The sequence below is a fragment of the Somniosus microcephalus genome, chromosome 1, assembly GCF_052327205.1.
Source record: "Somniosus microcephalus isolate GS21.2 chromosome 1, FLI_Smic_1.0, whole genome shotgun sequence".
NCBI lineage: Eukaryota > Metazoa > Chordata > Chondrichthyes > Squaliformes > Somniosidae > Somniosus > Somniosus microcephalus.
Window position 1 is genome coordinate 218831945 of NC_140987.1, and position 26364 is coordinate 218858308.

A 26364-nucleotide genomic window follows, 5' to 3' on the forward strand; every position below is an offset into this window, starting at 1 on the left:
TGGCCAGAAAAAGCAATAATCCTGAGGATTGGGAGCAGTTCAGGATTCAACAAAGGAGGACAAAGGGATTAATTAAGAAGGGGAAAATAGAATATGAGAGTAAGCTTTCAGGGAACATAAAAACTGACTGTAAAAGCTTTTATAGATATGTGAAGAGAAAAAGATTGGTGAAGTCAAGCGTAGGTCCCTTGCAGTCAGAATCAGGGGAATTTATAATGGGGAACAAAGAAATGGCAGACCAACTAAATACATATTTTGGTTCTGTCTTCACAAAGGAGGACACAAATAACCTCCCAGAGATGTCGGGGAACATAGGGTCTGATGAAAGGGTGGAACTGAAAGAAATCAGTATTTGTAGGGAAATGGTGTTAGGGAAATTGATGGGACTGAAGGCCGATAAATCCCCAGGGCCTGATAATCTACATCCTAGGGTACTTAAGGAAGTGGCCCTAGAAATAGTAGATGCATTGCTGATCATCTTCCAACATTCGATGGAATCTGGAATAGTTCCCATGGATTGGAGGGTAGCTAATGTTACCCCACTATTCAAAAAAGTTGGTAGAGAGAAAACCGGGAATTACAGACCGGTAAGCCTGACATCGGTAGTGGGGGAAATGCTAGAGTCCATTATAAAAAATGTAATAGCAGAGCACTTGGAAAATAGTGAAAGGATCGGACAAAGTCAACATGGATTTACAGAAGGTAAATCGTGCTTGACTAATCTACTGGAATTTTTTGAGGATGTAACTGGTAAAATAGATAAGAGAGAACCAGTGGATGTGGTGTATCTGGACTTTCAGAAGGCCTTCAATAAGGTCCCGCATAAGTTAAGGCACATGGGATTGGGGGCAAGGTATTGACTTGGATAGAGAACTGGTTGGCAGACAGAAAGCAAAGAGTTGGAATAAACGGGTCTTTTTCCGAAAGGCAGGCAATGACTAGTGGGGTACCGCAGGGATCAGTCCTTGGACCCCAGCTATTCACAATATATATTAATGATCTGGACAAGGGAACTAGATGTAATATCTCCAAATTTGCAGACGACACAAAGCTGGGTGGGCGTGTGTGCTGTGAGGAGGATGTCGAGAAACTCCAGGATGATTTGGGCATGTTGGGTGATTGGGCAGAAACATGGCAGATGCAATATAACATGGATAAATGTGAGGTTATCCACTTTGGTGGCAAAAACAGGAAGGCAGATTATTATTTGAATGGCAATAGATTGGGAGAAGCGGAAGTGCAACGAGACCTGGGTGTCCTTGTGCACCAGTCGCTGAAGGTAAGCATGCAGGTGGTTAAGAAGGCAAATGGTATGTTGGCCTTCGTAGCGAGAGGGTTTGAGTACAGGAACAAGGATGTCTTGCTGCAGTTGTACAGGGCCTTGGTGAGACCACATCTTGAGTATTGTGTGCAGTTTTGGTCGCCTTATCTGAGGAAGGATGTTCTTGCCATGGAAGGAGTTCAGCAAAGATTCACCAGGCTGATACCTGGGATGGCAGGAATGACGTATGAGGAGAGATTGGGTTGATTGGACTTGTACTTGCTGGAGTTTAGAAGAATGAGAGGTGATCTCATTGAAACTTAGAAAATTCTGACAAGACTGGACAGACTAGATGCAGGAAGGATGTTCCCGATGGTCGGGGAGTCCAGAACCAGGGGACACAGTCTAAGGATAAAGGGTAGGCCATTTAGGACAGAAATGAGGAGGAATTTCTTCACCCAGAGAGTGGTGAACCTGTGGAACTCTCTACCACAGAAGGCGGTGGAGGCCAGTTCATTAAATATATTCAAGAAGGAGTTGGATATATTTCTTAAGGCTAAAGGGATCAAAGGGTATTGGGAGAAAGCAGGGACCGGATACTGAATTTGGATGATCAGCCATGATCGCATTGAATGGCGGAGCAGGCTCGAGGGGCCAAATGGCCTACTCCTGCTCCTATCTTCTATGTTTCTATGTTTGCAGTCTACAGTCAGACAGAAATTGCAGCATTGCTGTCTCTAGAATTCCTGCACAGGACTTTAATCATGATTCTACTTGAACATGTGCAGATTTTTCTGTGCATAACTGTATGTTAAATGCACCATTTTAAAATAATCATTCTATTCAGGTTTTTTTGGGTGAATTTCTTAGTGCAGAGGCTACATGCCAGCCTAGAAAACTATCAAAAACTGACCAACAGCTTTACAAAATTGACAGTCCCCAAAAAGCTGCCAAATCAAGGGCAGCCTGATTAAAAGCCTATTATGTGAAACAAGTAGTCACATGGGCTTAAAAACAGAAAACGTGGAGAACGGGGGGAGGGGGGCGGAATATCAACCACTGATATGGGGTCAGCTTCCACATCTATGCTGATGACAACCGGCTCTACCTTTACACACCTCCCTCAGTCCCTCCAATGCCTCTGTGTTGTTAAACACCTTGTCAGATACTCAGTCTTGGATGAGCCACAATTTCTGGCAGTTAAGCATTTGGAAGATCAAAGCTATCATCTTTTGCCCCATACAAACTCTGTACCCTTGCCACCCATTCCATTCACCTCCCCGGCACTGTCTCTGGCTAAACCAGATTACTCATAATCTCAACAGCCTATTCAATTGCAAGATAAACTTCCGACACCATCTCCATTCCATCACAAAGATTGCCTACTTCCACCTCCATAACATCGCCCACCTCCACCTCTGCCATCCCACCTGCTGCTGAAACGCTCTTTCATGCCTTTATCACCTCCAGACTCGGCTATTCAAGTGCTTTCCTCTCTGGCCTTCCGTCCTCCACCCTCCGTAAACCTTAGCTCATCCAAAATTCTACTGCCCATATCCTACCCTAACCAAGTCCTGTTCACCCATCACCGCTTATCTCATTGACCACATTGGCTCCCAGTCCCCCAATAACTCTAATTTAAAATCCTCAACCTTGTGTTTAAATCTCTTCAATATCTCGCCTATCCCTATCTCTGTAACCCTTCCTTCAGCACTACTCACCTCCTCCCCTAACCCTCCATTCCTCTGACTCTGGTCTCTTGTGCATCCCCCTCCCTTTGCCTCTTTAGCATTGCAGCCATTCCTTCAGGTAGGAAGGCCCCGCGCTTTGGAATTCTTTCCCTAAACCCCTCTGCTTCTCCACTTTCCTCTCATCCTTTTAAAACCCTTCTTAAAACGCACCAATTTGTCAGCCCCACCCCCACCCCCACCACACGTCCTTATTTGACTGGCTCAGCATCCATTTATTTTTATTGTGCATCTGTTTAATGCATATCTAGAACATTTTTCTGTATTAAAGGTGCTATATAAAGGCAAAGTGTTGTTGAATCATAAGATTCTTCTGCTTTCAAGAAATGTAATGAACTCTTATTGGTGTCAACTTAGCTTAGTAGCACTCTCATCTCTCAGTCAGAAGTTGAGGATTCAAGTCCCACTTGAAGGCTTCAGCACATGATCTAGACTGACAATTCTGTGTAGTAATGAGGAAGTGCTGCATTGGATGAGGCATAGATGTTAAAGAGCCCATGGTTCTGTTTGAAGAAGAGCAGTTTTCTCTTTTACTGGCCAACATTTGCTTCTTGTAATTTATCTGGTAATTGATTTATTTACCGTTTGTGGAATCTTTCTGTAGGAAAAATAGCTGCTGTGTTTGCCTAACATAACAGCCTGCACTTCAAAATAGTTCATTTTGAAACACTGATACGATAGTGCAATATATATAAATGCATCTTTATTTTTTGCTATGTCACACTCTTAGGCCGCGATTTTGCCGGCACTCAGAGGATGGGTTTGGAGGCGGGTCAGGAATTAAATCCAAAATGATTGACGGCGGGTTGTGAACCCGCCTCCACACGACTTTCCAAAGTGTCGGGTCTGCAACTCCTGATCAGACCCGACACCAATCAGCAGGAGAGGCAATTAAGGTAGTTAACAGCCTGTTTAATGCTATTCAAGAAGGAGTTAGATATATTTCTTAAGGCTAAGGGGATCAAGGGATATGGGGAGAAAGCAAGACAGGGTACTGAATTCGGATGATCAGCCATGATCTCATTAAATGGCGGAGCAGGCTCGAGGGGCCGAATGGCCTACTCCTGCTCCTATCTTCTATGTTTCTATTTTGAGAGGGTTTTTCAATTTTGCCACATTTTCACCATGTTCCATGGCGTTCGACAAACACACCAGCTGATTGTGTCGGGCGGGCCAACAAACTGAATAGTTCACAGCTGCAACTGTAGCATTAAAGCTAACCTGCCACATCAGTTCAATTTCAAATGCCAGAACTTTCTGATTTCAGGATTTGGAAGACATATTTCAGGCGTATTGAGGTTGTAAGTGTGTGTTGTGTGATCTATATGCACTGTGACCTCCTTGGAATAACCTCTCTCCACATTGACTGAGCGCTTATAACATCTCATCCTCAACTGACATATATACCAGCAGAATGGGAACCATTTATACCCTCTCATCCTGGTCCTCAGATTCGGAGGAAGAGCAGTCGCGGCAGCAGCAGAACCAGGCACAACAGCAGCACCAACAACAATAGCGCCAACCTTCTCCTGAGCCACCTGATGCTGCACAGGGCAGAGGCTGCCAGTGCAGGGCTGCATCGCGCCACAGGAGATACCCACAACACAGGGTTTACAGGCAGAGGATAAGCTTCCTCAACATGACTGAGCAGCAGTGCCAAAGGAAGCTGAGACTTTCGCGAGAGGTAGTCGCAGACATTTGCACAATGCTGCACCAACACCTGGAGCCCAGAGGAGCGGGTGGACACTCCTTACCGGTGGCTGTTAAAAGTCACCACCGCACTCAACTTCTTTGTGTCAGGGTCCTTCCAGGGATCAGCAGCAGACATCAGCGGCATCTCCCAGTCAGCCGCACAGAGATGCACAATGCAGGTTAGCGATGCCCTGTTTGGCAAGCCGGCTAATACATCCACTTCTCAACGGATGAAGCAAGTGTTACCGTGCGGGCGGTTGGGTTTGACAATATGGCAGGCTTCCCAAGGGTGCAGGGCGTCATCAACTGCACGCATGTGGCCATCAGGGCACCCCATCACAACCCAGCTGTATTTGTGAACCGCAAGGGCCTCCACTCCCTTAACATGCAGCTGGTGTGTAACCACAGGAAGATCATAATGCATTTTTGCGCAAAGTTCCCTGGCAGCTGCCATGACTCGTACATCCTGTGGCAGTCCACTGTGCCTCAGCTCTTCAATCCGCCAACCCAACTTTTCGGATGGCTACTTGGAGACTAGGGCTACCCCCTGAAGATGTGGCTAATGACAACAATGAGGAGGCCATCAAACGAAGCTGAGGAGCATTACAATGAGAGCCACATTTGCACCAGAAGCATCACAGAGCAAACCATAGGCTTGCTCAAAATGCGCTTCAGATGCCTGGACAGATCTAGTGGAGCCCTACAGTACGCACTAGCCAGGGTGTCCAGAATCATCGTGGTCTGCTGCGCCCTGCACAACATCGCACAGCAGTGTAGCTTACCGCTGCCTGAGGAACAAGTGGCACAACGCACAGCCTCCTCAGAGGAGGAAGAGCCGAATGAGGCTGCAGATGAGGAACACCTGGCGGAGGCGGCTGTGCCAGTGCCACCAGCACAGGAGCTCATTGCTGGCCGTGAGGCAAGGGATGGACCAATCCATGGCAGATTCGCGTAACTTTACGCAGCACATACGTGTAGCTGGCACATGAGGGTTGGCTGGACCTTTATTCCACACCATACAGCATCTGTACAATGAACTGTGCATTCCTATCACTTTCCCCACCATCACTGCAGATGAAAGGCGCACTTACCCCTCACTGTGCCACTTCCAATTCTGAACACACATAGGGCAACGCTTTGAATCATTGACATCGCATTACTTTAATACAATAGAAATAAAGATCACAAACGCCCAAGTGACTACCCTTGTGACTCTTTGTGTTTTAGCTTTCTCTTACGCGTGCTTGTACATGTTTTCCCCCTGTGGTTTCAGCAGATGTAGAGGCAGCGTGCTCACTTCCCTGCTGTGCCTGCTTAGACGCCTTTGGTGGTCGGTCTCTGGGTTTGGGAGCCTTGGAGGGCTTCGCCAAAATCTGCTCCTCCTGCGGCTGTGCAGGGGCAGAGACGGCCATCTCTGTTGGGTGAGGCAGCTGGGGCTCTGACCGAGGGTTCAGCAGTGGCATGGGAGTGTGAGCACTTGGAGAGGAGCCCCCACTTCCTTGTTCTCGACCACCACCATCCCTCTTGTGGGTCACCCGCAATTCACTGCTAGCAAGAAGCTGGGGAGCACCTTGCTGCACATCAGTGGGGCCATGTGGACCTGTCTCTGTACTGACAGTCCTCAAAACGGGAATGTCCATGTACCTCTGGTTCCTCTCCACGATAGATGCCCATCTATCCTCCATAACTGACCATCTATCTAGTCACCATGTTGGTTTGTGTCTGGTGATTTTATGTCCTCCATGGAGGTTGCCATCCTTCCCATGGCGGCACCTACATTCACCATTGCGTGCATCTCGGCATTGCTCATGTTTGACATGTACTCCTCCATTCTCTGCACACTCACAGTTACCGTGGTTGTAAACCCAGTCAGAGCCTCCTGCACTTGTTCCTGAAGCTCCAGCACTGCTCTCTTTCTGGATGGACCCAGAGGCACACTGTCTACATTCAACTGAGCAGAGCTAGGAGCGCACTGCGGCCTCCGACGAGGACTCTCCACTGTTGTCCCTGTCTCCACCATCTGTTCCTACTCACTTGTGAGCTGTGATACACCAGGTGACAACACAACTCTATCTCGCAAACGACCCACCGAGGTGTGCATCTCTGCACTGGTGCTGGCTGCGCTAATTTCTGCTGACGCTGCTCCCTCAGAGACTGGAGGTTCTTCTGAGGAGTCCTTCTGCTCTTCCTCCTGAACAGTGAGGGGGGTGGCTCTCGATGGTCCTGTGGGGGAGTAAAGGCATGAGTTAGACATGTGATATGTAGGTTGCAGACACATCCCAATGTGCAGCTGATCAGAACTCAACCTGTATGAACATATGAGTCACTCATGAATGCAAAATCAGAGGGTTGGAAATCAATGCTGTCACCAGCTTTTTTTAAATTCGTTTTTATGGGACGTGGGCGTTGCTGGCAAGGCCAGCATTTATTGCCCATCCCTAGTTGCCCTTGAGAAGGTGGTAGTGAGCCACCTTGAACCGCTGCAGTCTGTGTGGTGATGGTACTCCCACAGTGCTGTTAGTGAGGGAGTTCCAGGATTTTCACCCAGCGACGATGAAGGATCGGCGATATACTTCGAAGTCAGGATGGTGTGTGACTTTGAGGGAAACTTGGAGGTGGTGGTGTTCCCATGCGCCTGCTGTCCTTGTCCTTCTAGGTGGAAGAGGTCGTGGGTTTGGGAGGTGCTGCCGAAGAAGCCTTGGCGAGTTGCTGCAGTGCATCTTGTAGATGGTACACGCTGCAGCCACAGTACGCCGGTGGTGGAGGGAGTGAATGTTTTTTAAGGTGGTGGATAAGGTGCCAATCAAGCGGACTGCTTTGTCCTGGATGGTGTCAAGCTTCTTGAGTGTTGTTGGAGCTGCACTCATCCAGGCAAGTGGAGAGTATTCCATCACACTCCTTACTTGTGCCTTGTAGATGGTGGAAAGACTTTGGGGAGTCAGGAGGTGAGACACTCGCTGCAGAATACCTAGCCTCTGACCTGCTCTTGTGGCCACAGTATTTATGTGGCTGGTCCAGTTAAGTTTCTGGTCATTGGTGACCCCCAGGATGTTGATGGTGGGGAACTCAGCGATGGTAATGCCGTTGAATGTTAAGGAGCAGTGGTTAGACTTTCGCTTGTTGGAGATAGTCATTGCCTGGCACTTTTGTGGCGCGAATGTTGCCTGCCACTTATCAGCCCAAGCTTGAACGTTGTCCAGGTCTTGTTGCATGCGGACATGGACTGCTTCATTATCAGAGGAGTTGTGAATGGTACTGAACACTGTGCAGTCATCAGTGAACATCCCCATTTCTGACCTTATGATGGAGGGAAGGTCATTGATGAAGCAGCTGAAGATGGTTGGACCTAGGACACTACCCTGAGGAACTCCTGCAGCGATGTTCTGGGGCTGTGATGATTGACCTTCAACCACCACAACCGTCTTCCTTTGTGCTAGGTATGACTCCAGCCAGTGGACCTTTTTCCCCCCAATTCCCATTGACTTCAGTTTTACTAGGGCTCCTTGATGCCACATTCGGTCAAATGCTGCCTTGATGTCAAGGGCAGTCATTCTCACCTCACCTCTGGAATTCAGCTCCTTTGTCCATGTTTGGACCAAGGCTGTAATGAGGTCGGAAGCCGAGTGGTCTTGGCAGAACCCAAACTGGGCAGCAGTGAGCAGGTTATTGGTGAGTAAGTGCTGCTTGATAGCACTGTGGATGACACCTTCCATCACTTTGCTGATGATTGAGAGTAGACTGATGGGGCGGTAATTGGCCGGATTTGATTTGTCCTGCTTTTTGTGGACAGGACATATCTGGGCAGTTTTCCACATTGTCGGATAGATGCCAGTGTTGTAGCTGTACTGGAACAGCTTGGCTAGAGGCACGGCTAGTTCTGCAGCGCAAGTCTTCAGCACAATAGCCGGGATGTTGTCGGGGCCCACAGCCTTTGCTGTATCCAGTGCGCTCAGCCGTTTCTTGATATCACGTGGAGTGAATCGAATTGGCTGCAGACTGGCTTCTGTGATGGTGGCGACCTCAGGAGTAGGCCGATATGGATCATCCACTCGGCACTTCTGACTGAAGATGGTTGTAAACGCTTCAGCCTTATCTTTTGCACTCACCTGCTGGGCTCCACCATCATTGAGGATGGGGCTATTCTTGGAGCCTCCTCCTCCCGTTAGTTGTTTAATGGTCCACCACCATTCACGACTGGATGTGGCAGGATTGTAGAGCTTTGATCTGATCCGTTGATTGTGGGATCGCTTAGCCCTGTTTATAGTATGCTGTTTCCGCTTTTTAGCCTGTATGTAGTTCTGTGTTGCAGCTTCCCCAGGTTGGCACCTCATTTTTCGGTATGCCCGGTGCTGCTCCTGGCATGCTCTTTCTTCTACACCTTATTGAACCAGGGTTGGTCCCCTGGCTTGATGGTAATGGTAGAGTGAGGGATATGCCAGGCCATGAGGTTGCAGATTGTGGTGGAATACAATTCTGCTGCTGATTGCCCACAGCACCTCATGGATGCCCAGTTTTGAGCTCCTAGATCTGTTCTGAATGTATCCCATTTCGCAAGGTGGTAGTGCCACACAACACGATTGAGGGTGTCCTCAGTGTGAAGACGGGACTTCGTCTCCACAATGACTGTGCTGTGGTCACTGCTACTAATGCTGTCATGGACAGATGTATCTGCGACAGGTAGATTGGTGAGGACAAGGTCAAGTAGGTTTTTCCCTCGTGTTGGTCCTCTCGCCACCTGTCGCAGGCATATCCTTCAGGACTCGGCCAGTAGTGGTGCTACCGAGCCACTCTTGGTGATGAACATTGAAGTCCCCCACCCAGATTACATTCTGTGCCCTTCCACGTAGTGTTCAACATGGAGGAGTACTGATTCATCAGCTGAGGGAGGGCAGTAGATGGTAATCAGCAGGAGGTTTCCTTCATGGGGTCCAGGGTCAATGTTGAGGACTCCCACAACCACTCCTTCCCAACTGTATACCACGGTGCCACCACCCCTGGTGATGGAGGTGTTTGGGAAATTGGCTGAAAGGTATGATTCTTTGAGTATGACTATGTCAAGCTGTTGCACAGCTCTCCCAAGTGCCCAGATGTTGGTGAGGAGGACTTTGCATGGTCGACTGGCCTGGGTGTGTCGTTGCCATGTCCATGCCGGGTAGTCCATCCAGTTTAATTCTTATTATTGTGTTTTGTAACAACTGAGTGGCTTGCTGGGCCATTTCAGAGGGCAGTTAAGAGTCAACCACATTGATGTGTGTCTGACCAGGTAAGGACGACAGATTTCCTTCCCTAAAGGACATTAGTGAACTAAATGGGTTTTTACGACAATCTGATATTTTCATGGTCACCATTACTGATACTAGCTTTTTATTCCAGATTTATTTAATTAACTGAATTTAAATTCCCCAGCTGCCGTGGTGGGATTTGAACTCATGTCTCTGGATCATTAGTCCGGGCCTCTGGATTACTAGCCCAGTGACATTACCACTATGCTACCGTTCCCTTGCTGAACTGCGCCTGTCTCTCCGCTCCCCACTTCCAGCTCCTCTGCAACTCCCACGATCTCCAGAGCTGCCTCCTCAGCATTCGTTAGATGCGCCATGGATGGTGGGCTTCCTCCTGTCCTGCTTCTCTCCCTCTTATTGTGGGCTCTCTTTTCCTGCAATGAGGCACACAAGTGGAGTTTGAGAGAGATTGATGGAGTGAGTGTGAAGAATGGATAACATAGATGCTTAGATGATGGAGTGAGGTGCCAATGCCAAGGTCCCTCCCTGTGCATTGTTAGTTGTTGTCATTGCATACCAGTGAGAGCGAGTGTGAGGGGTGCATAGTAAGATAGTGACTTGATTCTGTACTTCGAGAAAGAGGGATGGGTGAGGGTGCAAGGGATGTTGGGGTGAGTTGGGATGTGCAGGAGTAGGTTGTCAATGCAGAATAATGGGGATGAGAAGAGATGGGAAGCAGATTGAAGGTAAGTGTAATGTTATACTCACTTTTGCTGAGCGCAGCAGATCATTAAACCTCTTCCTACACTGCACCCAGGTGCGTGTACAGACCGACCTTGCACTGACCTCCTCAGCAATTTGCAGCCAGGCTGCCTTTGTGTGCTGAGGAGGAACTCTTTGCAAGAGCATGGAGGGAGTCATCATCAAACCAGGGAGTAGCCTTGGTTTGTTGCGCTGCCTTGCCTGCAGCAACCAGCACTCGGGTGCAGAAAAAAGAAAGTACTAATCAAAGGGGACATGACCCCCTTAAATATAGAGGCTCCCAGCGCATCATCAAACGCAATCATTTGACCCGCACCCACCAATTGGGCCGGGTAGCACGCACAGCATCCTTAATGAGGGCAATCAGGGGAAAATCAGGGCTCGTATATCAATAATGACCTTTTTCAGTGTGGAACTGTACCCCAGCAAATGGTCAGTGCCTCAGGAGAGGAAGGGAAGCAAAGAAAATTAATGAGAAAAGAGAAAAAATAAGAGATGATAGAAGACCATTTTTGGTGTAAGGACTAGGAATGAGATATTTGCCAATGTAAACAAAGAAAGAACTTGCATTTATATAGTGCCTTCATAACCTCAGGACTTTCCAAAGTGCTTTACAGCCAAATAAGCACTTTTGAAGTGTAGTCACCGTTGTAATGTAGGAAACACGGCAGCCAATTTGTGCATAGCAAGATCCCACAAACAGTAATCTGTACTGCACTGGAGTGTCAGCCTAGATTTTGTGCTCAAATCTTTGGAGTGGGACTTGAACCCAGAACCTTCTGACTCAGAGGCGAGAGTGCTATCATTGAAAGTCATCTCCAACCATATTTTGGCTGTTGGAAGAAATCAACACCCACACAGAATTCCATTTCCCACACTCCCACACAAAAATAACACCCAACCACAGCCTAGTGAAAACAGATGGTTTTGTTTCTGTCATTTTTTGTCTTTCCTCTGCATTCACATGCATCAAATATCAAAAAAAATTCCAGAGGCAGAGCATAAAGATCTCACTCTCATCTCAGTCTGAGATTTTCAATTTTTTTTTTAGTAATTACTGTACTATGGAATCTGCAAATCCTCATTCAACCTACATACCACATTTACAATGGCAAATTGAAGTAAAATTCATCTTGAAATCAATCTCTGTTTTTCCACTATAAAGTGTCTGAATTATGTGTTCCAGATGAGTGCTGGTGTGAAGCACACTATTCTCAGCATGGTGGGGTGGTAGGTTGTAGTCATGTCAGACTAGTACTGATTTGGCTCCATGCAGATAGAATATTTAACCCCCTGCCCCCATTGAATCCCTGCATCCCCCTCCAGTTTTAATCCCCTACTATCCACATTCCTCCTTCTCCAATTATCTGCTTGTCTTTGATTGCTGGCAGTTTAGAAAAAGATAGTTCTCATGTGTCTGCATGTGATATCTGACAACTCAGAGCAGCCAAGACAATAAATTATTAAACATAAATAACAATTAATTGGTTGATAACTTGCATGTTGGTGGGCTGGACCAGCAGATGCTTTCAGTTTGTGCGCTTCTAAAGCTTGGCTTGCAAGCCAGCTAAAACCTTTTGATAATTTGCAGCTTCTTTTTAATTCTCAAAGCACATCCCAGCCATTCCCTATACACAGATTATGCTGCACAATATGGAAAAAGGTCCCCCAAGCCAATAATGACTCAGTGGGCTGAATTTTAATCAGGAGGCAGGTTGGGAGAGGGGGGAGCGGGGGCTCCGAGGCGGTTGGGAAACTCGGGAAACCTGGGAGAACGGGTTTCCCGCAGGCTCTGCCAAATTTAACAGCAGGGCCTGATTTGCAGGGGAAACCTCTGTTTCCCACCCGTAGCCAGCCACCGGGCGGATAGGCCTGTGGCACTAGGCCGCACAGAGGAGGGAGGGATCACATTGGCACCGGGGAGCAGCCAGAGGAGCATGGATGAGGGTTCGAAGAAGATCGGGGGGCCGGGGGCAAGCCAGAGAAGCGGGGGGGAGGAGGCTGGAAGCGATCACAGGCTGGGACAAGCACGGGGTAGGTGGAGGCAGAGATCAGAGGTCGGGAGTAGCATGGGGGGGCGGGGGGTGGAGCTTCACGAGGCGTGCAAAATCTGACCAGCAAAACTTAAATACAAAATGGAGGTTAAGGCAGAGGCTTCCAGCCTCATTATAATATTTAAATGCACAACCCGCCTCTTGGCAGCAGATTGACTGCCTGCCCCCATCCTGCCTCCATTAAAATCGGAAGAGGGCAGGTTTAGGTTGGGATTCCGATTTTTTACACTTTAACTACCCCCACACCTCCAACCCACACTTTTTTTAAATTAAAATTCCCCCCAGAGTGCTTATTCGGTGAATAGCTGAGCCATATAGACCGGGACGATCCCAGGTCTATGATGACTTACCTGATATTATCAGGGACAGTACAACAGGCCACCACACCACAAGGCGAAACATAGGAAAAACAGACCAAACTTCTACTCCTGATTCACTATCTAATGAATACCGTTGGAAATGTACCTGTGTGGACTATTGTAGAGGAGGGATCAGGCTCATCTGAGATGCCTCCATGATCAAAGTAAGGAGTCAAGAAAAAGGGAAAATGTGTTCTCTCTCAATGATTTCCATATTCCTTTAAGTGATTTGCAAAAAGTAGAGTCAGGTATGACAAAAGTAATCTACAGATGAAATGTCGAACTTCTCCTACATTGTTTTGATCATCCAACTGAATCCCATTCTCGAGAGCTTGCATGAAAGTGATCTTTGCATTTCATGCGAACATACAAACAATGACGGACAGGTAAAGATCATCTGGTCCATCGAGCCCGTCCCACACAATTGCGAGAGCCTGTGTATCATAGCATATACACTCTGCCCCACCCGAAACCATGTGATCCCCTGGGAGAGGCAAAAAAAACAGATTCAAAAATCCCAGGCCAATTTGGGGGGGAAAAAATCTGGGAAATTCCTCTCCGACCTATCTTGACGATCGAAACTAGTCCAGGCGATCACTCTGGCCCTGAATTCCCTGCAGTACCTACCTTCTGTAAGAGGTGATCTCCGCCCCAGCCAGAAACAGGTCCAGCTCTTGTCTGAAGGAATTCAGCAAATCCGCATCCACCGCACGAGACGACCAGAAGTCCACTATTCTCTGGGAAAAGAACCATCTCCTGACATCTAACCTAGATCTGGCTTTGTACAACTTAAATTTGTGACCCCCCTAGTCCTCCCTAACCTATTTAATTGAAACAAACTGTCAGCTGGAACACAATCTATTCCCTTCATTATCTTATAAACCTCAATCAGATCCCCCCTAAGTCTGCGTGTCTCTAAAGTGTAGAGTCCTACCTCTTTTAGCCTATTCCCCACACAAGAAGTGTCAGCATGGCACAGTTGGTAGCATTCTCACCTCTGAGTCAGAAGTCTGTGGGTACATGTCCCACTCTTGGCCTTAGCATCATCGGTGAGGTGGGGGGAGGCCTTATGGTGGGGATCGGAGGCCTGGAAAAGTGACTGGAGGCCTTGGGGTGGGGTCTCCGATCGCGGGGGGGTGGGTTAGGCAGGGACCCTAGATCCAGGAGATAGGTATAAGGCCACTTACCTCCTGGATGCAGCAGTCCCCGCCTCGGTTTAACTGCCGGGTTTCATGAATTGTGTGAAACCCGTCCACAGGCAATTAAAAACAAAATGGAGGTGAAAAAAGAGGCTGCCAGCCTCATTATAATATTTAAATTGACATTCCCCCCTTGGGAGTGGGTTGGTCGCCTGCTCCCCCGTCCCGCCTCTGTTAAAACCGGGAGTGGGCAGTTTGGAGGCAGGATCAGGTCGGGAATCCAATTTTTAACACTTTAACTAGGGTAGTAGAGAGGGTTTTAAACTAATGAAGGAGGGGTGGGAGAATTCAGGAAAGAGTAAATTTAAAAGCAGCATGAGAAATGTCAAGGCTCTAGAGCAGAGTTTTGAATAAAAATAAGCAGAGTGGGTCAGGAAGGGACAGAGAGAGTAATAAAGGTAATAAGGCATCAGTTACTAAGGTGACATCAGGGAAAAATAGAAAATATTCAAAGCTAAAGGCACTATATCTGAATGCACAAAGCATTCGCAACAAAATAGAAGAATTAATAATGCAGATAGAAATTAATAGGTTTGATCTAATAGCCATTATGGAGACGTGGTTGCAAAGTGGCCAAGGTTGGGAACTAAATATTTCAGGATACTTTTAGAAGAGATAGGCAAAATGGAAAGGGAGGAGGGGTAGCCCTGATAATAAAGGATGGGATAAAGACAGTAGAGAGAAAGGATCTTAGCTCCGAAATCAAGAAGTAGAATCAGTTTGGGTGGAGCTAAGAAACAGCAAGGGGCAGAAAACATTGATGGGAGTTGTTTATAGGCCCCCAAACAGTAGTTGTAATGTAGGGCAGAGTATAAATCAGGAAATTAGAGGCACATGTAACAAAAGCAATACAGTAATCATGGGGGACTTTAATCTACATAGAGACTGGGCAAATCAAATTTGCAGTAATAGTGTGGAGGAAGAATTCATGGAATATATACAAGATGGTTTTCTAGATCAGTATGTTGAGGAACCAACTAGGGAACAGGCTATTTTAGATCTAGTATTATGCAATGAGAAAGGGTTCATTAATAACCTTGTAGTAAAGGGGCCTTGAGGGAAGAGTGACCATAATATGATAGAATTTTATATTGAGTTTGAAAGTGATTTAATTAAATCCGAAACTAGAGTCTTTAATCTAAACAAAGCAAACTATGTATGTATGAGGGGCGAGTTAGCTAAGGTAGATTGGGAAACTACATTAAAAGGTATGATGATAGACAAGCAATGGCTAGCATTTAAAGAATTAATACATAATTTACAACAAAGATACATTCCTTTAAGGCACAAATACCCCACAGAAAAAGTGATCCAACCGTGGCTAACCAGAGAAGTTAAAGATAGTATTAGATCAAAGGAAGAGGTTTATAATGTTGCCAAAAAGCGTAGTAAGCCTGAGGATTGGGAGGATTTTAGAATTCAGCAAAGGAGGACCAAGAATTTAATAAAGAGAAAATAGAATATGAGAGTAAACTAGCGAGAGACATAAAAACAGGCTGTATGTTAAAAGGAAAAGATTAATGAAAGTAAACGTGGGTCCCTTACAGGCTGAGACAGGAGAAATTATAATGGGGAATAAGGAAATGGCAGTGAAATTAAACAAATACTTTGGGCTGGATTTTACCTTTTGGTGCAGCCTAGGGATGGGACAGCTTCCTTCCGGGTACCAATCCCGCCCCCAACGACGTCCGACACACAGACGCTATTTTGCGTCAATTGGCCTTGTTAAGCCCGCCCAATTAGGAGAAAGCCGGTGTCAGATGACGTCAGTTCATGACGCATCATCTGCCGGTTTTCTTAAAGGGGCCACGATCAATTCTTTTTGACAGGTGATTTTTCTGTGTTTGACAGCATTGAGGTGCTGCAATCACTGTACAGAGGGGAGCTCTTGCACCCAAGCTCTCCAGTGACTCCTTCCTTAGGCTAGAACAGATGGCAGCTGCAGGTGAGGTTACAGAAGCGATCTGTCACTGGTGAGAGAGGTTCTCCCAATGAGGTGGGACTACACAAACATTTCAAAATTTGTTACCTACAGAAAAGCCTAAAAACATTTAAAATGATTTTCCGAACATTTTCTTACCTTTGAAAATCACCAGTGTACAATTGGATCCTTCACATCACTTCTGCAGCTGTCATCAATGAAGAAACATTACAGTAGACCCATAGCACGCCACACTTACCCTGGCGTGGTGTCTGGATGTCGGGAAGCCCGCAGTAGACCTGTCAAAATTACAAAAGCCTCTTAACTGCCTGTTAACAACCTGTAATCCTCTTCCCGCCGCTAGGTGTCTGGTCCATGCGCAAATCGGGGACCCGACACCTGGGAAGATTGATTGGAAGCAGGATGACGTTGGGTTTCTGACCCACTGTCAATCTTTGCGATTTTGCCGGATGTCCCACCTCCAAACCTGCCCCCTGAACGCTGGCAAAATTCCGGCCTTTGTGTTTGTCTTCACGGGAGAAGATGCAAAAACCTTCCCAGAAATAGTGGAGAACCACGGGTCTAGCGAGAATGAGGAACTGAAAGGAATTAGTATTAGTAAAAAAAAATAGTACTGGAGAAATGAATGGGATTGATAGCCAATAAATCCCCTGGACCTGATGACCTACATCCTAGCGTTTTAAAAGAGGTGGCTATAGCGATAGTGGATGCATTGATTGTCATCTTCCAAAATTCCATAGATTCTACAATGGTTCCTGCGGATTGGAAGGTAGCAAATGTTAGACCACTATTTAAGAAAGGAGAGAGAAAACAGGGAACTACAGACCAGTTAGCCTGACATCAGTAGTAGGAAAATGCTAGAATCTATTATTAAGGACGTGGTAACAGGGCACTTAGAAAATAATAATAGGATTGGGCAGAGTCAACACGGATTTATGAAAGGGAAATCATGTTTCACAAATCTGTTGAGTTTTTTGAGGTTGTAATTAGATAAGGGGGAAACAGTGGATGTGGTGTATTTGGATTTTCAGAAGGCATTCGATAAGATGCCACACAAAAGGTTATTAAACAAAATTAGGGCTCAAGGGATTAGGGGTAATATACTAGCATGGATTGAGGATTGGTTAACGGACAGAAAACAGAGAGTAGGAATAAATGGGTCATTTTTGGGTTGGTAGACTGTTAACTAGTGGGGTACTGCAAGGATCAGTGCTTGGGCCTTAGCTATTCACAATCTATATCAGTGATTTGGATGAGGGGACCAAATGTAGTATATCCAAGTTTGCTGATGATACAAAGCTAGGTGGGAATGTAAGTTGTGAGGAGGATGCAAAGAGACTTCAAGGGAATATAGACAAGCTAAGTGAGTGGGCAAGAACATGGCAAATGGAATATAATGTGGAGAAATGTGAAGTTATCTACTTTGGTACGAAAAATAGAAAAGCAGAGTATTTTTTAAATGTTGGTGTTCAGAGGGACCTGGCAGTCCTTGTACACGAATCACTGAAAGTTAACATGCAGGTACAGCAAGCAATTAGGAAAGCAAATGGTATGTTGGCCTTTATTACAAGAGGATTTGAGTATAAGAGTAGAGACATCTTACTGCAATTATATAGGGCTTTGGTGAGACCACACCTGGAGTATTGTGTACAGTTTTACTCACCTTACCTAAAGAAGGATATACTTGTCATAGAGGGAGTGCAATGAAGGTTCACCAGACTGATTCCTGGGATAGGGGGGTTGTCCTATGAGGAGAGATTGAATAGACTAGGCCTATATTCTCTAGAGTTTAGAAGAATGAGAGGTGATCTCATTGAAACATACAAAATTCTTACAGGGCTTGACAGGGTAGAAATTTCTTCACTCAGAGGCTGGTGAATCTTTGGAATTCTCTACCCCAGAGGGATGTGGAAGCTCAGTCACTCAGTTTACTTAAGACAGAGATCGATAGATTTTTGGATATTATTAAGGGAATAAAGGGATATGGGGATAGTGCAGGAAAGTGGCGTTGAGATAGAAGATCAGCCATGACCTTATTGAATGTCAGAGCAGGCTCGAGGAGCCAAATGGCCTTCTCCTGCTCCTATTTCTTACGTTCTTAACTGCTCCCACGCTCCAAACACACCTGTTTTTTTTAGGGGAAAATTCTGGCCTAGGTTTCTCTCTCCACAGATGCTGTCTGACCTGCTGAGTATTTTCACCATTTTATGTTTTTATTTCAGATTTCCAGCATCTGCAGTTTTTTGCTTTTGTGTAAGGTTTCCCTTATGCTTTTATTCCCATAGAAGTTGCATTCAGTGGGTTAAGATGACCTGCTAGTTTTATATCTAACTGTCCTAAGCCACTTGATGTATTATTGGGTGTTAAATGGCCTGCCTGATGTATGTAGTGAGCCTTTACTACCTATTGAAAGCAGCAGGAGATTTACATTAGCAATTTACACCCGCCTAGTTAGGTCTTCTGCTTTGTAGTCTTGGACAGCTCCACGGTCAACATAAGAATTAGGAGCAGAGGTAGGCCATACGGCCCCTCAATCCTACTTTGCCATTCAATAAGATCATGGCTGATCTTCAACCTCAACTCCACTTTACCACTTGATCCCCATATCCCTCGATTCCCCTTGAGCCCCAAAATCTATCTCAGCCTTGAATATGCTCAATGATTCAGCATCCACAGCCCTTTGGGGTAGAGAATTCCAGAGATTCACAACTCTCTGCGTGAAGAAATTCCCCCTTATCCTGAAACTATGCCCCCTACTTCTAGACTCTCCAGCCAGGGGAAACAATCTCTCAGCATCTACCCTGTCAATCCCCCTCAGAATCTTATATATTTCAATGAGATCAGTTCTCATTCTTCTAAACTCCAGAGTGTATAGGCCCCATCTACTCAACCTCTCCTCACAGGACAGCCCTCTCATCCCAGGAATCAATCTAGTGAGCCTTCGTTGCACCGCCTCTAAAGCAAGTATAACCTTCTTCAGATAAGGAGACCAAAACTGTGCACAGTATTCCAGGAGTGGCCTCACCAAAGCCCTGTACAGTTGTAGCAAGACTTCCTTACTCTTGTACTCCAACCCCCTTGCAATAAAGGCCAACATGCCATTTACCTTCCTAATTGCTTGCTGTACCTGCCTGCTAACTCTCTGTGTTTCCTGTACGAGGACACCTAAATCTCTCTGAACACCAACATTTAATATTTTCTCACCATTTAAAAAATATTCTGTTTTTCTATTCTTCCTACAAAATGAATAACCTCACATTTCTCCACATTATACTTCATCTGCCATTTTCTTGCCCATTCACTTAACCGGTCTATATCCCTTTGCAGGCTCTTTGTGTCCTCCTCACAGCTTACTTTCCGACCTAGCTTTGTATCGTCAGCAAACTTGGATACATTACACTCGATCCCTTCATCTAAGTCATTAATATAGATTGTAATTAGCTGAGGCCCAAGCACTGATCCTTGTGGCACCCCACTAGATACAGCCTGCCAACCTTAAAATGACCCATTTATCCTGACTCTCTGTTTTCTGTCCGTTAACCAATCTTCTATCCATGCTAATATATTACGCCCAACTCCATGAACCCTTATCCTGCATAACAGCCTTTTATATAGCACCTTGTCGAATGCCATTTGGAAATCCAAATATACTTCATCTACTGGCTCCCCTTTATCTACCCAGCTAGTTACATCCTTAAAAAAACTCTAAAAAATGTATCAAACACAATTTCCCTTTCATAAAACCATGTTGACATTGCCTAATCATATTATGATTTTCTAAGTGCCCTGTTACCATTTCCTTAATAATGGATTCCAGCATTTTCCCAATGACTGATGTCAGGTTGACTGGCCTGTAGTTCCCTGTTTTCTCTCTCACTCCTTTCTTGAATAGCAGGGTTACATTTGCTATCTTCCAATCCGCTGGGACCGATCCTGAATCTATGGAATTTTGGAAGATCACCACTAATGCATCCACTATCTCTGCAGCCACCTCTTTTAGAACCCTAGGATGTAGGCCATCAGGTCCAGGGGATTTGTCGGCTTTTAATCCCATTCGTTTCTCAAGTACTTTTTCTCTGCTGATCTTAATTACTTTAAGTTCCTCACTATCATTAGCCCCTTGGTTCCCCACTAATTTTGGAATGTTTTTTGTGTCTTCTGCTGTGAAGACAGATACAACATATTTGTTTAAAGTCTCTGCCATTTCTCTTGTCTCAGCCGCTAAGGGACCAACACTTACTTTTGCTATTCTCTTTTTTACATACTTGTAGAAGCTCTTACAATCTGTTTTTATATTTCTTGCTAGCTTACTCTCATATTCTATTTTCTCCCTTTTTATCAATGTTTTGGCCACATCCTTTGCTGGTTTGTAAAGCTCTTCCAATCCTCAAGCTTACTACTATTCTTCGCAACATTATAAGCCTCTTATTTTAATCTAATACTAGCCTTAACTTTTTTAGTTAGCCACAGATGGATCACTTTTCCTTTGGAGTTTCTATTTCTCAATGGAACGTATATTCGTTGAGAATTTTGGAATATTTCTTTAAATGTTTACCATATGCTTATTTACCATCATACCTTTTAATCTAATTTCCCAATCTACCTTATCCAACTCGCCCCTCATACCTATGTAATTGGCTTTATTTAAGTTTAAGACTCTAGTTTCGGACATAAGTATTTCACTCTCAAACACAATGTGAAAATCTGTTATATTATGATCCCTTTTCCCCAGAGGATCCGTTTCTATGAGATTACAAATTAACCCTGTCTCATTATGCAATACAAGATCTAAAATAGCCTTTTCCCTGGCAGGTTCCATGACGTATTGTTCTAGAATTCATTCCATGAACTCGTCCTCCAGACTACCTTTGCCAATTTGATTTGCCCAGTCTATATGAAGATTAAAGTGCCCAACGATTATTGCATTACCTTTGATGCAAGCTCCTATTATTTCTTGATTAATGCTCTGTCCAATGATATAGCTACTGTTAGGGAGCCTCTAAACTACGGCCACCGGTGTTTTCTGCCCCTTGTTATTTCTTATCTCCACACATACTGATCCTACGTCCTGAACTTCCGAGCCAAGATCTTTTCTCATTACTGTCCTTATGTCATCCTTTATTATCAGGGCCACCCCCACCGCCTTTTCCATTCTGCCTGTCATTTCGAAACCAGTGCAGATTTTCACTCTGAAATCTAATCAGAATAAATAAATAAAATCTAGACTATTTATTCTTCAGCAGTTTCTGTAAATTCTCATTTGTTGTGATTTTGCACCATAATTGCCCTGATCTAGATTAAATCAAGATAAATGTGGTGTGAGGCAAGGTGTTGGAAGGACCATATCCTGCCAGATACCTCACCTAATAAGATCAGGTTCTTTAAAGGGATAAAAAGAAATTGCTATTCTGCTTCCCTGAAAAGCTGATACTATTCTTGTGTCTATTTCTGCACCTTACAGATGGATATTTACACTACACATTGATCAACAAACCAGCAGCATAAAATAAAAGGAATCGACAGCTCGGGTTTGATAAATTAACACATTGGAGACAGAAATCAATGATGTTGCCTTTGAAACAACTAGTCAAGTCCCAGTTGAATGCCTCAGGCAGACAATGATTTGAAGCCACAATACCTACTTTGGTAGTTCATGTCAAATAAAGTATCCAACACAGTAGATTTTCTTCTTCTTCAAACTTCAATTGAATAAAAGCAGCATATAAAATTGTGTGCAGGAAGCAATTTTGCAATATCCAGCATATCGACTTTGGTTTTGTAGAACTGACTTTTTCAAGTATTCTCTCATTCCTAATATCCATTTTTTCTTCATTATTGGAGATGAGACCAAGGACCAAAAGAACAGGAGGTAGTTCCATCATTATTCTGTAAAACTCTCCATGTCCACAATGAGTGGTTTCCCTAATGGCTCAGCAATCTAGACTAGGAAGGTCCCAGGTTCCAACCTCGGTCTGTGCTGAGCTAGGCCATAAGAACTAAGAGCAGGAGTAGGCCATATGGCCCCTCAAGCCTGCTCCGCCATTCAATAAGATCATGGCTGATCATCGACCTCAACTCCATTTTCCCGCCCAATCTCCAAATCCCTTGAATCCCCATGAGTCCAAAAATCTATCTACCTCAGCCTTGAATATACTCAAAGGGCAGGATTTTCATTGGGCCGTGGAATCGTGATTTAAGGCGTGCAAGGGGTTAAAATCCTGAAATTAGGGGTCCGACCCCATCCCGCACCCAAACCCGCCTCCATGCCAGTTTCAAAGGAGACGGGTACCCGCCCCGCACTGGGACCCGCCTACCTGAGGCGGGAAGGGATTAGTGCCAATTAACTGCCTGTTAACAGGTAGTTAACAGGCAGTTTTTAGCCTAATCCCTGTTTTTAAGGTTGAAGTGTGGGATTCCCGACGGCTCCAAACCACACCAAGTTAGAGGGGGCCGGCCGCCAGGTTGAAGGACTTGGAGGGGTCGAGATGTCGGTGTTCAGGTGAGTGATGTGTGCATGAGTGCAAAGGTAAGTGTGTTTGGTGTGTCTAAAGTGATTAAATAAGTTTTACATACCTTTTCTTACCTTTTCAGCCTCCCTTCCTTTAGGTCTCGGGGGTCTCTCATCTCACCGGCACAGAAAGCAGAATGGCTGCGAACTGTCAAAAGTGACAGCCTGCAGCTTTCTGTGCAGGAGAGATTTCTAACTGAGTCTGTGGAGAAGGACTCATGTTAGAAGTAAGACTGTCAGGCCTACAAATTCAGTTGTTTGCGCCAGCCGCTAGCGCCTTAGGAGGAGGAGATGTGGGGCGCTAGGCGGCTAACGGCCGGGCACAGCGTGATCTGCGCCTCTCCCCAACTTCAGTAAAGATTTAGCAGCGGCGCAAAGCCTTTGCGCGCGCTCAGCTGCGCGTGCAGATCCTGACGTCATTTCATCGTGCAACGCCCTTTGTTCGCCCCACACCGGAAATTCAGTGGCGCCGGCCTATTCTGCGCCTGGCGCCCCTAGCGACTGGTAGAGGGGAACGGTTCTCAGTCGCTGCGGGGCGCGGGGGGCGCAAATTAAAGGGCACTCCTCCTGCAGTAGAAAAGGCAGCCATTTTGCAACACTCCTTCTTTGTGAGAGACGGATCTTTGCAGAGAGACAAAGGTAGAGAGCTTTCTGGTTTGGCTCAACACTCGCACAGGTACTTGTGGCTTCAGGCCACAGCTTTCCACTTGTCTTTAACTTCAGAGCCATATCATTGATTGGAAACATATAATGGGGGCTGCAATGGGTGCAAACGTTGGCCTTCTCCATTGCATTCAAAGGGCTCACAGACGCCGTGAGAGAGTGGCAGACATGGCCAGACGGAGAGGGGGCAACAGGCGTCGGCAAAGGAGGCCTTACCCACCCAGGGTATACCGCCAGCAGTTCTCATATCTGAACATGTCTGATGAGCAGTGTGTTCGGAGGCTGCGATTCCGAAGGGCGGTGGTCACTGAGATCTGCCACCTGCTTCGCGGAGATCTGCAGCCACATCTGAGGAGCAGGACGTCTCTGTCGGTGGCAGTGAAGGTGACGGTGTCTCTCAACTTCTATGCCACCGGCTCCTTCCAATCCGCTACTGGGGACATTTCCAACATCTCCCAGTTTGCCGTGCATTGCTGCATCTGCCAGGTGACCAATGCCCTTTTCAGAAGGAGACGTCAGTTCATCTCCTTCTCCATGGCCCTTGTCAAGCAGCAACAGCGTGCAATGGGCTTTGCAGCATTAGCGGGCTTCCCCATGGTGCAGGGCGCCATTGACTGCATGCATGTGGCTTTGCAGGCACCTCTGGCGAATGCCGAGGATTACCGCAACCGGAAGGGCTACCATTCGCTCAACGTGCAGTTGGTGTGTGACCACAGGCAGCTCATCCTAGCTGTCAATGCCTGCTTTCCAGGCAGCAGCCACGATGCCTTCATCCTGCGCCAGACTTCTGTAGCAGACATGTTCCAGGCCCAGCCTCACCCACGAGGATGGCTTCTCGGGGACAAAGGCTATCCTTTGTGCACCTGGCTGATGACCCCGCTCCGTGCGCCCAGCACCCCTGCTGAAGAGGGATACAATGACAGCCATCAAGCAACCAGGAACATCATTGAGCAAACAATCCGCGTCCTGAAGCAACGGTTCCGCTGTCTGGATCGTTCCGGAGGAGCCCTACAGTATTCGCCTGAGCGAGTCTCCCATTTCGTGGTCGTGTGCTGCATGCTGCACAACCTGGCTATCCGCAGGACTTAGCCACTACCACCAGACATTGGAGGACCAGCACAGGAGGGAGGCAGAAAGTGCAAGGGCCGCCCGTCGGCGGCTTATTGAACGTCGGTTCTAGGTCCCCTCTCAGGGAATGGCTTGTGCTGGCACAAGAAGAATGTAGCCGCTCCACAAGCCCTCAGCCGAGCAGGGCAACCAGGACTTCCAAAAGAAAGCATGGACAGTGCGATTTAAGAACATTTATTTCTTTGAAACCTCTGCCCTTCCCACATTACAAACTAATGGAGAGAAGCCCCCCCCCAAAAAACACAAATCGACCAGTCTCGGCCTTTCAAAAAACACAAATACACCAGTCTCGGCCTTTCAAAAAAACAAATCCACCCTCCCCCTTTAAGAGCTCACCGGCGCCAGAGTGTCTGCCGTCAATCAGCAGCTTGCCGCACCTGCGCTGCGCCCGCCCTCGGGGGTTTCGCCCCGGGCCGCCGGCTTAGCGCCTAATGATAGTCGTGCATCGCCTGTTTTAGCGCAGCAGCAACCTCTTGGGGCGATGCCACTGAATATTGGCGAAGGTGGCACGAAGTTGCGCCGGGCGCAAACTTTAGAGGCCGCCCGGCTGTAGCGCCCCAAATGTGGCTATACTGAATTTCTAGGCCTCAGTGTTTGACAGCTTCAAACAGCTGTGAAATGCTGTTATTTCATCTGTCAAAACCTCTTGACAGATGAAATTTCAGTCTGTGATGTCACCTGTTGCCGGGTGGCCCTTAATTGGCCTGCTGAGCCCGCTGGACGGGCTCAACAAGGTCAATCAAGTTAAAATCGCGTGGATTGGCCGCATCTAGATGGAGGCGGGACTACAACCCCGAACGTTGTAGTCCCACCTCCAGCCCGACTCCTGAATGAAAATCCTGCCCAAAGACTCAGCATTCACAGCCCTCTGGGGCAGAGAGTTCCAAAGATTCACAACCCTCTGAGTGAAGAAATTCCTCCTCATCTCAGCCTTAAATGGCCAACCCCTTATCCTGAGACTATGCCCCCTAGTTCTAGACACTCCAGCCAGGGGAAACAACCTCTCAGTATCTACCCTGTCAATCCCCTTCAGAATCTTTTATGTTTCAATGAGATCACCTCTCATTCTTCTAGACTCCAGAGAGTATCGGCCCATTCTACACAATCTCTCATCATAGGACAGCCGTCTCATCCCAGGAATCAATCTAGTGAACCTTCGTTGCACCGCCTCCAAGGCAAGTATATCCTTCCTTAGATAAGGAGACCAAAACTGTGCACAGTACTCCAGGTGTGGTCTCACCAAGGCTCTGTACAATTGTAGCAAGGCTTTCTTACTTTTATACTCCAACTCCCTTGCAATAAAGACCAACACGCCATTTGACTTCCTTATTGCTTGCTGTACCTCCACGCTAGCTTTCTGTGTTTCTTGCACGAGGACACCCAAATCTCTCTGAACACCAACATTTGAAAGTTTCTCACCATTTAAAAAATATTCTGTTTTTCTATTCTTCCTACCAAAGCGAATAACCTCACATTTCCCTACATTATACTCCATCTGCCACCTTACTGCCCACTCATTCTTTGCAGACTCTTTGTGATCTCCTCACAGCTTACTGTCCCACCTAGCTTTGTATCATCAGCAAACTTGGATAATTACACTCGGTTCCCTTCATCTAGGTCATTAATATAGATTGTAAATAGCTGAGGCCCCAACACTGATCCTTGTGGCACCCCACTAGTTACAGCCTGCCAACCTAAAAAAGTTCCGTTTATCCCTACTCTCTGTTTTCTGACCGTTAACCAATCCTCTATCTATGCTACTATATTACCCCCAACCCAATGAGCCCTAATCTTGTGTAATAACCTTTTTTGTGGCACCTTATCGA

General features: G+C 46.3%; 1 protein-coding gene across 5 annotated transcripts in view; it reads left to right on the forward strand.

Moving 5' to 3' along the window:
- The window catches only part of arhgef28a (Rho guanine nucleotide exchange factor (GEF) 28a), a 678106-nt gene that overhangs the window by 612133 nt on the left and 39609 nt on the right, over nucleotides 1-26364 (forward strand). Inside the window, exon 38 of one of the 5 annotated variants that reach the window (XM_085990363.1) lies at nucleotides 21701-21928. The exons of the other annotated variants lie outside the window; for them this stretch is intronic. Within the exon in view, the coding sequence (XP_085846489.1) occupies nucleotides 21701-21744 (44 nt within the window). The 3' untranslated portion in view covers nucleotides 21745-21928. Of the gene's footprint in view, nucleotides 1-21700; nucleotides 21929-26364 lie in introns of those variants that run through there. 5 annotated transcript variants of the gene reach the window in all.